This window comes from Vigna umbellata, chromosome 7, assembly GCF_029865625.1.
Source record: "Vigna umbellata cultivar VRB3 chromosome 7, Vumbellata_1.0, whole genome shotgun sequence".
Classification (NCBI taxonomy): Eukaryota; Viridiplantae; Streptophyta; class Magnoliopsida; order Fabales; family Fabaceae; genus Vigna; species Vigna umbellata.
In genome coordinates, this window is record NC_142171.1 from 47989109 (window position 1) to 48004526 (window position 15418).

At 33.5% G+C, this 15418-nt stretch overlaps 1 protein-coding gene across 1 annotated transcript; it reads left to right on the plus strand.

Annotated features, from left to right (window-relative positions):
- Nucleotides 1–2037: 2037 nt before the first annotated feature.
- Nucleotides 2038–5525, plus strand: LOC124846013 (uncharacterized). The gene is made up of 7 exons (XM_047323227.2): nt 2038–2341; nt 2420–2500; nt 2595–2771; nt 3519–3689; nt 3812–4024; nt 4103–4191; nt 4506–5525. Exons 1-7 carry the CDS (start codon nt 2254–2256, stop codon nt 5226–5228), a joined length of 1542 nt encoding a protein of 513 aa, XP_047179183.1. The 5' UTR covers nt 2038–2253; the 3' UTR covers nt 5229–5525.
- The last annotated feature ends 9893 nt before the right edge of the window (nt 5526–15418 follow it).

Sequence of the window (15418 nt, forward strand, 5' to 3'; positions counted from 1 at the left end):
ACTTAAATTTTAATATAATGAACATATTAGTATTTTTTATATATAATATTAATTTTTTAAAATAATGTAAAATTTCAGAGTTAAAATTTTGAATCTGGTGACACTTGAAATTGTTGTCTAAATCAAGAAACATAACATAGTGTATAAATTTTATTTTATAAATCAATTTTGTAAGTTGAATTAGATTTATAGTCTATTTTTTAACATTATATTAAAATCATTATTAAAATTTATTTTAACAAGATTTATTATTTGTTAGATGTATTATTTTATTTGTATGCAAATCATATAAAATGAATTTATAAAGTTGAATTAAAATTAAAATTTTATTGTTGATATGTTACATGAATAAATTTATGAAAAAAATCCTTTTTTTTTGTACCAGCTAATTCATCAAGACATTATCAGTTTTCATGATACTGAATTGGTAAAAGGGCAAGTGTTTTTGTTGTTTGTCTAAACAGAGAATAGAAAATTGGCCACATTTGTCTTGCTCTGTCACAGTGTCTCTATTTGCTTTCTGCTTTTGGAAGGATCATACATTATTATATAAGATGTTGAATCCGATCTTCATGAGTTCTACCATTCCTTGAATGGGTAATAGCAAATTGCAGTGCAAGACAACAATAACATCACGTGCCAAGACATAATTGTCACCTATGTATTTTTATATATAGCCAACATTATTGGTTAATGAAACTTGGTCTTGAAAACCATCATGATCATGGATTATGCATAACAGATCTGACTCATGATCATTAGTTGAGGTTGCAACAACAATTGCACCACACAAAAAAGAAAGTTGGATTGAGAATTTTGATGGTAATAACAAGTTCTTGGTGATTCTACAAACTCATCATGGTGCTAATCATTTCCTTGCCATTGTGAGATTTTTTAAGCTTATCACTACTATAAGTCAAGGCTATGAAACATATGGTTCATTTGTTGGTTCATGTTGTTATGGACCACAAAGCAATTTATTTATGAGAAAAGGCTAGCTATAATAATGCAAATTGTTACAAGTGAAGAAAAAAAAGAGAATAACTATTATATATTATTTTCTTGAATGTGGGTAGTTGGAGGGAAGTGTTGTCTATTATCTACTTTGATAAATAAAAAATACAAAAATGTCCCTTTTTCAACTAAATTTGGGGAAAAAAAATTTCATGTTTTCAGTTTCTACTAGATGTTGTCAAAGTATTTATTATTTCTATTTCCAAGATGCATGCAAACAAATCATCCTTTAATACACCAACAAGAAAACACACTCTATCAACTAATGCATTGAATAATATGAAGTACTACCATAGAAAATCATGATGATAATCATGATCATGTGAATAACATTTATTATTTTTGAAGTTGGAAGTAGTTTTTAATAAATATTCTCTTAAAATATTCATAAAATAAAAAATATATTATTGAAAAACATCTACCTCCAATATTTAACCACTCCTAGCTGTAAAAACAAGGGTGAGACTCACTTAAAAAAAGTTCTAAATAGAAAAATAATTTGGGTGAATTAGCTACACTACACCACACTGTGGTCCTTTATCTATAATACTCTCACACACTCTGGCATATCTTATATTATTTAATTGCACTAAGTTATAAAATAATAATACATACATACAATATAAAAAACAATAATATTTCTTTTCATTTACTTTTCTTTATCAGATAATACTTTTTCTCTTATATTTGTCTTCTTTTATTTTTTTTACCCATTTACTTTATATCTATTCATTTATTTTCATTTACTTTATAAAAAACAATAATACAGTCAGATATTTAAGTATAAAAAGTCAACAACAATCATCCTTTTAAACTTATAATAAAAATGTGTTATTACATTAATGAAACGTAGTTTAGAACAATTCCCTAGGGGAAAAAACCGTATATTTGACCTTAAAGAAAAGAATTAAGGTCGTGAATACAAAGTTACAACTTACATGTAGAGTAGTAGTAGAGAAACGAAGGTAGACAATAATGGCGGTTCATGATTCTCTACATTAACTTCACTCTTCCTTCCAATGGTCCACCACTCCCTCTTCCTTTTTCCATTTCCTTTTTCCATTTCCTTTTTCTTGTCTCTTTTGCCTTTCCTCTTCCCTTTTCCATTCTCTCCTTCTCCACACTAGACTCAACTCTAAAAGCCCAATCTTGCACTCTCTGCTACCACCCCTTTCACCTCCATGATTTAGGGTTTCCCTCCTTTCTCAGACCCTGCATTTCCCACCTCCACCACAAGAAATGGCCAAGCTCCATTTGGCTCTCATTTTCACGCTTTTTCTTCTACTCTGCAATGTCTCAGCTGCACCATCCACCACATTACCAGCCAGTGAGTAACCCTGTTTACTGTTATCACTCTGCTTTCATCCTTTCAACTTCTTTAGCTCAAAGTTTGTTCCTTTTTCAGGGATTGTTAGTGGGTTTTTCTCCAATGTCGTGCCTGCATTCACCAAATGGGTGTGGTCGCTCAAGGCACCCACCAAAACTGGTATGAATCTGCACAATGTAGATTGCATTTTCTTTTCTCTTTCTTTTTTTAATTTCAATTTTTCGGTTTATGTGTAATTGGAGTGTTGTTGCAGCGGTTGGTGTGAAGTCGATGATGAAGTTCGAGAGTGGGTACAGTGTGGAGACTGTGTTTGATGGAAGCAAGCTTGGAATTGAACCTTATGCGGTTGAGGTGTTGCCTGATGGGGACCTTCTTATTCTGGATTCGGTTAATAGTAACATTTATAGGATTTCGTCATCGCTTTCTTTGTGTAAGTGTGCCCCGTTTGATTGGATGGTAGATTGAATTTGTGATCTGATTCATTTTTCATGTCCAATCTGTCATTTGATTTGTTTGTGTTTTTATTTAATTTGTGATATCAGCATAAGTCGGTTATCTCTTCACTGTGTTACAGTGGACTAAGGTTTTCTTGACATTGGACTTGCTGTCAATTTGGAAATTATGAGCTTCTCTACTTTGTGATCTATTAGGCAGTATTAGAAAAACCTTGAATTTCTCTCAATAGAAACTTGTGAGGTTTTTCTCCCTACCTACTTCACCCCAACATTCTGTTCAGAATTTCTTGCTAAAGTCAATTGCAATGTTTTTAGACCATTTTTTTCCCTCTTTTGTGCAATTGAACTTGAATTATTCTCCATTGTCTGGTACTCAAGCATATGGTTTTCGTGTCAAAATACTTGTTTATAGACGGCTAGTTGGCAACTGTCATTTAAGATTCACATTCCCCTTGCTCAAATCCCTTTTACATGGTAGAATCACAGTTGATTGAATCAATGTGTTATGTGCCTAGCATTATATCATCTCACTTTAGTTCTTGCTTACGAGATTTATGAATGTGCATCAAACTTTTACAACGTAACTGTAATGCATTTTGAACTTACTGCATCTGTGGGACTTCTCCTTTTGTTGAAATTTCTCTACCACTCTTGAATCCATTTAAATGTATATATTTTTATTGACTTAAAAAACTAATAGCCTTTGCTTTGCAATTTTTCAGATAGCAGACCGAAGCTTGTGGCAGGATCTGCTGAAGGATATTCTGGACATGTTGATGGAAGGCTTAGGGAAGCTAGGATGAATCACCCGAAGGGGATAACTGTTGATAATCGTGGAAATATCTATATTGCAGATATAATGAACATGGCAATTAGAAAGATTAGTGATTCAGGTAAACCTTATACCAAAACTGAACAATTCTTTCTCTTCCTCTCCCTCATGAGGCCCTTGTTCTACTTCCACTATAGAATCATTGGTGAGAGCTTTTTGTTGAGTTGAGATTTCTGTTTACAGGTGTCACAACAATTGCTGGCGGAAAATGGAGCCGTGGAGGGGGCCATGTTGATGGTCCAAGTGAAGAAGCTAAATTTTCTAATGATTTTGATGTGGTTTATGTTGGAAGTAGTTGTTCCCTACTTGTCATAGACCGGGGAAACCAAGCCATCAGAGAGATTCAACTACACTTTGATGACTGTGCTTACCAATACGAAAATGGATTTCCACTTGGTAAACTAAATCATTCCAGAGTCTTCCTCTAGAAAAAATTTTAATTACACATCAAGGCTAATTACCATAAATTTACAGGTATTGCAATGCTTGTTGGGGCTGGCTTTTTTGGTTATATGCTTGCATTATTACAACGTAGACTCGGTACAATTGTATCATCTCAAGATGTGAGTTCATAGTATTATCTTCTTAGACATTATAACAGTAAAACATATATAGACATTGTAAGTAGATGTGTGGAGTTTTCTTTGTTATGCAGCTACCTATGAAAGTAACATATTCTATACATGGACAGGTCTAGATCTCTCATTTCATGTTATGCTACACTTTTCAAATTATCCTTTTTTATCTTAGCTTTTTGCCATAGCTGCAGAATTTAAACTTGCCCTTTGTTTGCTAAAACTGCATAGTTGAGTTATTCAATAGTTTCCTAAATTTATTAGAAAACTTGGGCCATTTAAGCAATCTCTTGCTTTTGTAGGCTGAGGGTTCAGCAATGTCTGGCATTTCACCAAGTCCATATCAAAAGCCGGTGAAGTCTGTGAGGCCTCCTTTAATTCCATCAGAAGATGAATCAGATAAGCAAGAAGAAAGTTTCTTTGGATCCCTTGGGAAGCTTCTTACCAATGCTGGGGCATCAGTAGTGGAAATAATGGGAGGTTTATTTCCTGGTTTCAGGAAAAGACCACAGAGCTACGAATTTCAAAGCCAAACGTTGTTCCAGCAACCTCAAAAGCAACTAAATGCTTGGCCTGTGCAAGAAAGCTTTGTGATCCCAGAAGAAGATGAACCCCCTTCTATTGATCCCAGAACCCCAACACCACGCAAAACATATCCTTTCATGTCCAAGGATGCCGAAAAAATGCAACAACTATTGCAAAGTAGAGCATTCTATAGCGGATGGGAAGGAGATCTTCAGCAACAACAGCAACTAAAACATCAGCAACAGCAGCAACAGCAACAGCAGCAACAACAACAACAACTCAAGCATCATCATCGCCATCAATATCATTCATCAATCCCTCACACTTACCTTGAGCAAAGCCACGAGGAAACCGATGAGATACTATTCGGAGCAGTTCAAGAGCACGATAGGAAGCAGGAAACTGTGGTTATCAAGCCTGTGGAATATGGTCAATCTCTCTATGATCATCACTACATTCGACCTCGAATCAGTTCTGTGGGTTATACCAACAAGCACTGAGTATATAAAACAACAAAGATTAGGAGCAAAGAAGTGCTTTATCCCCAATCCAGCTTTAATTAGAGAGGGGAGAGTGATATCAAGTACAGGAAGTATAATTAATGATTTCTTTTAAAAAGTGTGATCTTTGTAAGGAGAAACTGGTGGTCATCACAATATTAAGTGTTTAATCAGTTTGAGGGTAAGATCAAGAAATTTTGGCATGCTATTTCTTGATATTTTTTTCTGGTGAAGATTATGTTTCAATGTCCAGCAGAAGTTCTCTGCCATAAAATATAAGATATATTATATAGTATACATATACTTGTCTCCTTTTGCCTTTGTTCCACGGAAAAGTTCTGACACATTCAAGTGTTCTTCTGTACCTTGTACGTTTTATGTGGGTGACATGCAAACACCTCATGCTTTGATAATTGTAGACAAGGAAAAATCTTTTCCTAGTGGAGCATGTCAGAACTTGTGTTTGATGAGTGTTTCAGTTACCAATTTTGCTGTTCTTCCAACAAACTCTCATATTCCATCCTGAACATATGAATGTAATTAAGATTATTGTGAAGGTGATAGAAGATGTTAATAGTAGTGACAGAGGAATGGAGGTGGTAATAATGGAGAGTAATAATAATTGAAGGAATATGATAATTGGAGTGACCAGCGGAGTGTGTTAAGTCCAACTCTAGATTTCATTACAAGTGGATGACATGACATGTTGGGAGTCCCCACTAGCCACTGCATGTGACTGACATTATGGCATTTTACATTATTAAATTCTTAAAGATTTTAGTATAAAGAATGTTAAATAAGGAAAAATAATACTGGAGGATTCTATTGGATCTAAGGTGAATTAGATAAAAATTATGTGAATTTATTTTCAAACTAAATATGTGACTGGCAGATTGGGTGAATTCGCCCAAGTTCGCTTGGGGTTTGAGATTTAAATTGTGCATGATCTTTTTTTTTTTTTTATGTAGGATGACACTGAGAAAATTTACCTATTGACTGAGTGTATGTAATATTTATTTTTTGAACTGGGTAAAGATGAATATGTATATGTTTATTCTGTTATTATTTTTATTTTAAATTACTAAAGATGAATGTATGTATATTTATTTTAAATTACTAAAATATTTTTACTTTTTTTTGGAAATAAATTATTAAATTTGGTAAATAAAGAGATACCTGCAAAAAATCTTTTCAAAATTCTAGATTCAAATATGAGCTTATGATTACTTTAAAAAACTCAGCAACTTGTATAAATTTGAAATTATTACAGAACTTAAATAAGTTATATCAACTTTTATTTATACTTAGTCTCTTAATTCACTTTTAAAACACTCATTTCATTATTTTTACACTTTTCTATAATTATTTACATTTTTATTTGATATTCATACAGTGATAATTCCTTTTTTAATATTTAACATTGAAGAAAAATAAGTATCCTTTTAACATTTAATACTGAATTATATTATATATTTTTTGCTATGATTTTTTTTTTGTAACCTTATAGTTTTGTTTTTGAAAGTTAATTTTGTGTTATTATAATTTCTTCTATTTGATATTTAAAAAGAGTGTCAAATGTTATATTAACTTATATTTATATTTAGGCTTAATTAATTTTTAAGTTTCTTTTAAATTTAAATATTTTTAATTAAGTTTTTATTAAATTTTTTATTATAAAACTACAAGTCATTTTTATTGTCTTATATTAATCACAAAATATCTGTAACATCCCAAAATATAGTAATTACCATAAATTAGAATTAATCACATTTACGTGATTAAACAGTGCATTCTTAACTAAATCAGCTATCAAAGCCGAACGTTAATTAAATACAGGGTTCAGAAAAATTTAATACAGGAATAACCAAGGTCCGCTGACGAACGGTTTACAAAAGCTAATAACCGAACGTCCAAAAATTTTAAGTAAACTAAGCCTACTGAACGATCTAAGTCTCGGCCTTCACTTCAACTTCCACCAGGTTTTCTTCTTCAACAACTTCCTCCAAAAGGGTATCGCCATCTGCTCACATCCACACAGATGATCATTGCATTGACAGGACGGACGTACATAAACAACAGACAACACAAGGAAACTCAAGGGTAAGCTTAGGTAATTTAATTCATACAATTAACATACAATCTAACATATGTAAATCAACATACACTACACACAACAATATATATCAGCATAGAATTAATCATCCAAACTCTTACAAGACCGACCGTCCGGACTGTATGAATCCATGTATCTACAGGCGTTCGTGCACTCGGGTGATGTGATAACTGGAAACACTCAACAGCTGCCACCCGAGGTTAGCCCTATCAGTCCAAAGTACTCATTAGGACTAGGACCTCCTGCCATTCCCACACATGACCTACTCCCCTCTGCATGAGGACGAGCACTCACGGAATATCAGGATGAACAACCATCAGCAGCTTTACCATGGTCACACTACACCACTTCCCACATTCAAATCATAGAGACGTTCCTCCTCGGAACGCTCGTTCAAAATCCATCATCATAAAATTTCTCCAAACATGGTTCACACTTCAGAATTTTACACTTTAATTTCATTTTCATCTTTAGTTTTAAGGGGGTAAAATAACGAACGTTCAATCCTCTGAAGAACGAGGACGAACGCTAAAGACTGGATTTACGACAACTCGTTCCAAGATTTGAAGAAATCGACACTAGGTATTTAACGAACGTTGTGGCTATTCAATCAGTTGAGGGGAACTGACTCTACAGTTATGAAATCAATATTCATAAAAAAAAAACTAAGTATACAGGCTCTAGGCCGAATCCAAATGTATAAGAATACAAAAGACAAGTATTTAACTTTACTGAGAATAATCATTCAAAAGAAATCGACTGCCAGTGAATGACCAAACGTCAACTAATAATTTGGACGAACGCTATTTACGTCCGTGCTGGAATCAAGGATAAGGACGAGCGTTCAGTATAAAACCGAACACTACTTAGGATGAACGCTAGGTAGATGACCGAGCACTAATTTGAACGAACGCTCGGTATAAGACCGATAGCTCATTTGGACGAACGCTTAGTATAAGACTAAGCGCTACCTATAACGAACGCTGGATATAAAACCGAGCGTTACTATTATAACTTCAATTAATTACGATCGTTGGGTACCACTAGGCTGTGCCGAACGCTCAAACCTAGCCTTTCACAAGAGGACGCTCGTTCTCAAGCAGAGTTCCTTCCAAATGAAAGAATTCCATTCTAAGTTATTTTCAGGGAAACCGAACGGTATAAGACCGTTCGATGACGAGCGTGCATTATCAAGGTAAGAAATATCATATTTTCCAGATTTTCATCTACATTAACTCCACATTTTTCACACGATTCATATCTTATAATTTTATCTCCATCATAAATCACATACTTTATAGGATTCATATTATCATCTCATACTCTACATAACTTATCCATTTTTTTTCAATTCATACATTTCATCATCAACATACAGTTCAAACAATATCACCCATATTCAATCAAAAACAGTGTTCGTTCATGCATCATTACAAAACATATTACTCATATATCCAGTTCACATCATCACATCATGCTTTCACGTTACATACAAGTATCAATTAAATTACTAAGCTTCCCTTACCTGGTTCAGTAGTGAAAAATCCAATTGTAAGGGTTCAGTTCGTCCTCTTACAGCGTTCTTCCCTCAGATTCACTCAACAACTTTCACTTAATCTAAAACACAAAAAAAATCAGAAACAACTTAGACCTATAACCCATGCATGCAACCAGAACTTGGTTCGCATGAACTAAATGGACAAACGATCAGAGACGAGAACTTACCAGCTCAGATCCCAGTTCTGTTCGGTCCAGAACGACGCTCACGTCTCAGGGAACGTTTCCACGGCCTCTGAAAGTTGATCGGAAAATAAGACGATGAGTTACAGTAGAGAGAAGATGCAAGGGTTCTAGAGAGAAGGAGGAGAAAAATGCAAGGTTTGATTCAGAGGAAGAAGAAAGGTGTATGCGGGAATGAGGAGAAGGTTTTTCAGAAAATCAGCTTTCTTCCCAATTCAAACGAACACTCTCTCCCCTACCGACACCTGGCTTCCAATACTGACTTTAGAACCTTCCACCGTGACACTTGGCAAGGAGACAGAGAGAATGAAAATGCGTTTTTAATGCACTGCAAATGGGTTTTCGAGATTCATTAAGGGATGTGACCGGTAATTATGGGTGTGCACTTTCCGAGATCTCACAATATCACAGAGAAAAAAACATATTAAGGGGTAAAATAATAATCATGTCACCTAATTTTTAAAAAAAAAATCACAAAAACTCAATTGAAAAGTGTAAAATTTTTAATACCCACTAAATATTTATTTTGATAAAAACTTATTTAAAAACATACAAATTTATCAAATATTTAAAACTTAAAACTTATATTTATATTTAGAGTATTAATGGCCAATAATAAAGTAGTTAGCGGTTTATTTAATTACTTTAGAGGTTTATTTGATCAATATAAAAGTATTTGATAACATATACAGTAGTTTATTTTATGAGTTTTAATTTATTTCAATTAATATTTAATTTACAAAAACTACTTTAGCTAGTTTTGGTAACATCCTCAAAAATATAGTTTTAAACTATACTTAAGAGTCCTTACATTCCTAATAAAATAGAACAGTTTATTAGAAAAATAAAGTTCATTTACAGCTATCCTAGAATAACCATAAATTTATAACTTTACAGAAACATATACTAACACAACTCATAAGATCTGACTGATCAGTCATACAAACAGTGTGTTAAACCGAACGGTCTTTTACTAATACAAAATCAGCACCAGACCGAACGGTCTTACCCTAGCAAGAACCATCTTCTCCTGCCATCGCCTGCTCTAGAAAAACTTCAGCTCCTTCTGCTCACACCCACAGGGTGATAATTGCAAGAACGAGGACGACCGAAAGGACAACCAGACAAGATAGAAAAATAAGGGTAAACTAGTGTAATTTAATTAACTATGAGATTACTCACATAAATCTGATATAAATCAATCAGTCCATCATGTAACAAACAATCATACATTTCCACCCATAATCATACCACAATGCATGCATTGATTGTTTACTTTACTTTGACTGCCCAGACTGTATGAATTATGTAGACACAACGTTCTTGCACTCGTGGAAAGGTAATCTGGAAAACCATCAGAATTACCATAGCTGGAAACCCAAGCCGCCACACGAGGTTAACCCTTCATCCCTCATTGTAGCTGGAAACCCAAGTCTACACATGAGTTTAGTCCGATAGCTGGAACCCCAAGCTATACGCAACCAGGCCTCCTGCTATTCTCACCACATGCTCCATCATTCTTTACTTGAGACTCGGTGACCATTAGAATGTCAGGATGAACGACAGTTTAGTCTAACCATATTCATACTTTACAATTCAATAACCAATCTTGAGATATTCCTCCCTGGAATACTCTTTCATACCCATATGATTTCATGTGTATCACAATTTAAATACCATACTTCATTAACAACATATTTCCTCATTCGTCATATCTTTAAATACATATCACACATCACATTGAAACAATAATCCCACCTTTATAGGCTTAGGCCGAACACTTAGGGCTCATGTCGAACACTAAGAACTTCGACCAGACATCAATACCAACCAAGTACCAATACAAGACCAATCACTACTGAGACCGAGTGGTAGTACAGAATAAGCATTACCGAGACCGAGTGTTACTAAGGCCGAACGGTCATGAACTGGGAGGACTTCAAACACACCAAACCCAATTAATAACCAAACACAGGAGAAGGCCGAACGGCCAAATCAAAGCATGGCCGAGCGGTCAACCCTGAACCCTTAGTGAACTACATAATTCTGCAGAATAATGATCGACACCACACATTACCAATTTCACTATACTCGTCCAACCTCTAATCCTCCAAACATATATCAAACACTTCTTTATACGGGACTAAGATTGCTTAAACTTTTCTAACATTGCTAAGAGAGTTTCATCACAGATTTGAGAACCAATTCTGCAGAATCATAAACTCGATGACCGGGAATCAGATTTCCTATACAGACCAAACCCAAACAATTTCCCCATTTCAATACCACACTACCTTTCAATTTCACTCGGCCACTGAACCATAATCATGCAGATACAAAATTATCATAATCACATCATCAATATTCCACACCAACAGCACCGAACATCCAATTCATCCAATTTTATACTCATACAGCTTTATCCAGATCAGTTTCATACACATGCATAATTATCAAACAACATTTTCATACATCAAAATCAAGTAATTAAATTATCTAGCTTCCCTTACCTCTTGACCGGACCGAACAATAATTATTCTTTTCCAGACTTTGCTTCCTTCCCAGGATTATACCAAAAACACCTTCACCGAACGGTGAAGAAATACCAACCCAAATTACTAGAAAAATAGTCAGAACTAAGAAGAAGGAGCTTATGAACACATGCAACCAGGAACTTAGTTTGCATGTGTCATGAAGTAGAATTTCTAAGAAGAGAATGAACTTACTTGACTCTAAACTTGATTTTTATCGGTGTAGATTGAAGATCTTGACTCCCAAATTGCTTAGACGGTGGCTGTTTGAGGAAAAAGTGAAAGGAGATGGAGGATTTCTAGAGAGAAGGAGGAGAAAAGGTAGAGGTTTGAGTTTTAGAGAGATGTACATTCTGAGAAAAGGGATGAGCTGTGTTTTGGAAAAGCCATATAAAATACTCAAACTCATCTTTTTGAGACATCTGCCCCTTTCTTCCACATGTCATTTTCAGGGGTTTGACAGTTTTTAATTTTCACATTGTTTTATTATTTCTTATATTTTAATAAATTTCATCATAATTCTTAAGTTTTTTACTTATCATATGTATTTAATCTTAGAGAGAAAAAAAAATATTTTTTATTTCTTTATTAATACTCGTCAGATAAATTACATTAAATAAAATGACTCGTTAAAAAATATATACAACTCTTAAGAAAAATTGATAAAAACACTAAAAGTTTAATAAAAATTTAATTATTTTTTAAAAGTATAATTATACAATAATATACTTTTTTTGTCTAAAGACAGTTTTATTTATACAATAAAATCTATATAGGTTTGTCGTTTTACATTTTCATCACATCCTTCTAATTTAATAATTATTTTGATTAAATCTTTGTAATTGAGTAAGCTACTTTTATGAAACAAAGTTTTAAGAAATTTGAAGTATTTATTAGGGAGTCAGGGTAGGTGGTGGTACTCACACTTGGATGTAACAGATTCAGGTACAATTGCAACATGTGCCTCCTACGTTTAAAAAAGTATGGAAGTGTTTCTTTATGCACCCTATCGATTTCTTCTTACACCTATTATTTTTTGAATTCCACTTTTACCCTTCTTTGTTTTATGGAAACACGGCTTGGTGTGTGTTGCGGTGTGGTTTCTCCTACAGTGTTGGAGGAGGTACTTCTCGGGTTCTGGTGAAGTAGGGTAAAACAGTTAGGGTTAAATGGGAATTCACATATATATTAGATGTAGTAAGAATAAATTTTATAGGTACAGAAGAAGAACTCTTATTTATTTGTAATGGACCCCGGGGCTTTTGAAATATGCACCTCCCAATCATAGCAAATGACAAAAAATATCATATTAAAATTTTTGATACATTTCAGATATATGGAATGGATAAAAAAATTCAGATTAAATATTTTAGAAAACAAATATGACACAATTGGCGTTCTATAACTAATGATAGATGTACATTTCAGATATATGGAATTTATTTCAAATTATTTATTTTCAGATAGTCAAATATTTATTACAGTAACTATTTTTAAAATAATGATAGATGTATATTCCAATATTTTGTAAAATAAACATCATTTTATTTTATATGTAAAATAAAGCATTATAATATATTTATTATAAGATGAGAGATGCTCCACAATACATAATAAAAAATAGTCTGAAATATGTTTTGATCAATGCATTATTTTAATAAGGTCAAATGATTTTTGAGATCAACATTCGGAAATACTGATGTTTGAGTTCTTTTAATATTTGTTTTCAATAGTTTTTGTTTGATTCAATCTGTGATAGCATTATGAGACCATGTTTTTGAAAATAAATGTGTTTTTATATAAAATATGTATGATAAAAATTGACTTAATTACAATTGAAAACTTTTAATTGAATGTGTAATAAAAATTTTATAATTTATTATGTCGTTTTAATAATGTAAAACTACTAAAATAAAATGTACATATATGATAACTTACAAGAAACATATATGACATCCCATTTTAACATGGAAAAATAAAATTCAACATACAATTTCAATCATACAATTAGTAGAACATATCCCACCATTTACACATATTCTATTTCCTATTCACACCACTGACTCGGACTTGGCCAAACCCTTTACAATATAGTATAAATATCGAGTCATGGAAGGTTCTACACTTGTGTGGTGGAATAATTGACCCACTCAAAGCTGTCACACAAGGTTAGTCCTTAAAACGTCCTTTGCCACCATGAAGAAAGGACCCCAGGTTAGGACCTCTTGCTCCTATCACGACATGACTCATCACTCTCTAATTGAGCATGAATGATCATTAGAGTATCAGGATAACCCATATTGGCTTCTTACAATTTATACACATGAATCCCCTAATAAGATATTCCTCCTTGGATGGAATTCTCTTTCCCAACCTTGAAAACCATTTGAAATCATACATATGTACATACACTTTAACATTCAAATAATACATCAATACATGAGAATACTGATCATACATTAAAGAAATAGAAACACTCATACAAATCATTACAAATCACACAATAACACAATTTCTTCATGGCATCTTGATACTTTTATTTAGGTAAGGAAACCAGCTTTGAAACCCTCACCAACAGCTCCGGAAGGGTCCAAAACCCCTAAAACGACCTAAAGAACGTAAAAAGCCAATAACTGAATCTCAAAAACTCCCCAAAACTGTTGTAGTGCAGTCTACTCGAAAACTCAAGGGCTGGGGCTCAGTGCCCTGATCACTGAAAAATGGGCACTTAGCACCCTGTTTGGCGCTCAGCACCTTGTTTGGGCGCTCAACGCTATCAGTAGGTACCAAACTCAATTTTCTCACTTTGAACACTTTACCCCCAACTTCTAAAGGCCTTTAGGACCCTCAAAAAATCTAAGAAAACTCTGAAAACATTGTTGTAACTCAAATTTGTCATTACCAAATTAAGTTCTCTAAGCTACCCAATCTCATTTCTACCTCTTTTACCACTTATGCCACTGGTTTTACTGCATCAACAAGTTCTAATTGACTCAACAATAGAGCCTAAACCAACTCCTACTCCACAGAACTGCTCCTTTAAAGACTCAATACTTAAAACCCCCCTTAATAGACTTGAAATCACTCCAACAAGTCCTCTCAAACTCTTTTTTGCATTACAAACCAGATTTTTCTTGTTTAACCACTCTCACAAGTCCTAATGGACTTCAAAACAATCCCTAAACTTCTCTTTTACCTAACCAACTGCTTACTCAAAAACTCACTTACCAAAACCCCTAATTTTCACTCAAAAACAAGTAGGATTTGAACTCATTTTATCTCCCTTCCTTAACCTCCTTTATTTGACCATTTAATGATACTAACAAATCACAAAACACTCAAAGACAAATACTAGACTGCAAATTTTACATTGTTCTCATTATTCCAAAATTGACATTACCTACAACATCCATTGAAGGTACAATCTGGACTGTAATTTCATATATCCACAACCATCATTATTAATACAATTTTATCTTAACAACATATTAAATTCCTCATGCAATAACCCACAACAACAATCATACAATCAAAATTATCAAAACACATCCTAAATTTACAATCACTCAACACTTTTCCCCAATTTAACACCACTTGTCTTTATATAAAACACATACACACAAATTAACTGATTTAACGCATTTTACTACACTTATGAAAAGCAAATTAGCTTCCCTTACCTTGCAATAAAGTGTCCAACTCAAAGAAACATTCCATCGATTGCTTGAAACGCAAGGAATCTCTAAACGAACCTATGAGACACCAAATTGGAAACGAATAGAATCTTTAGAACTCTAGATAAATCA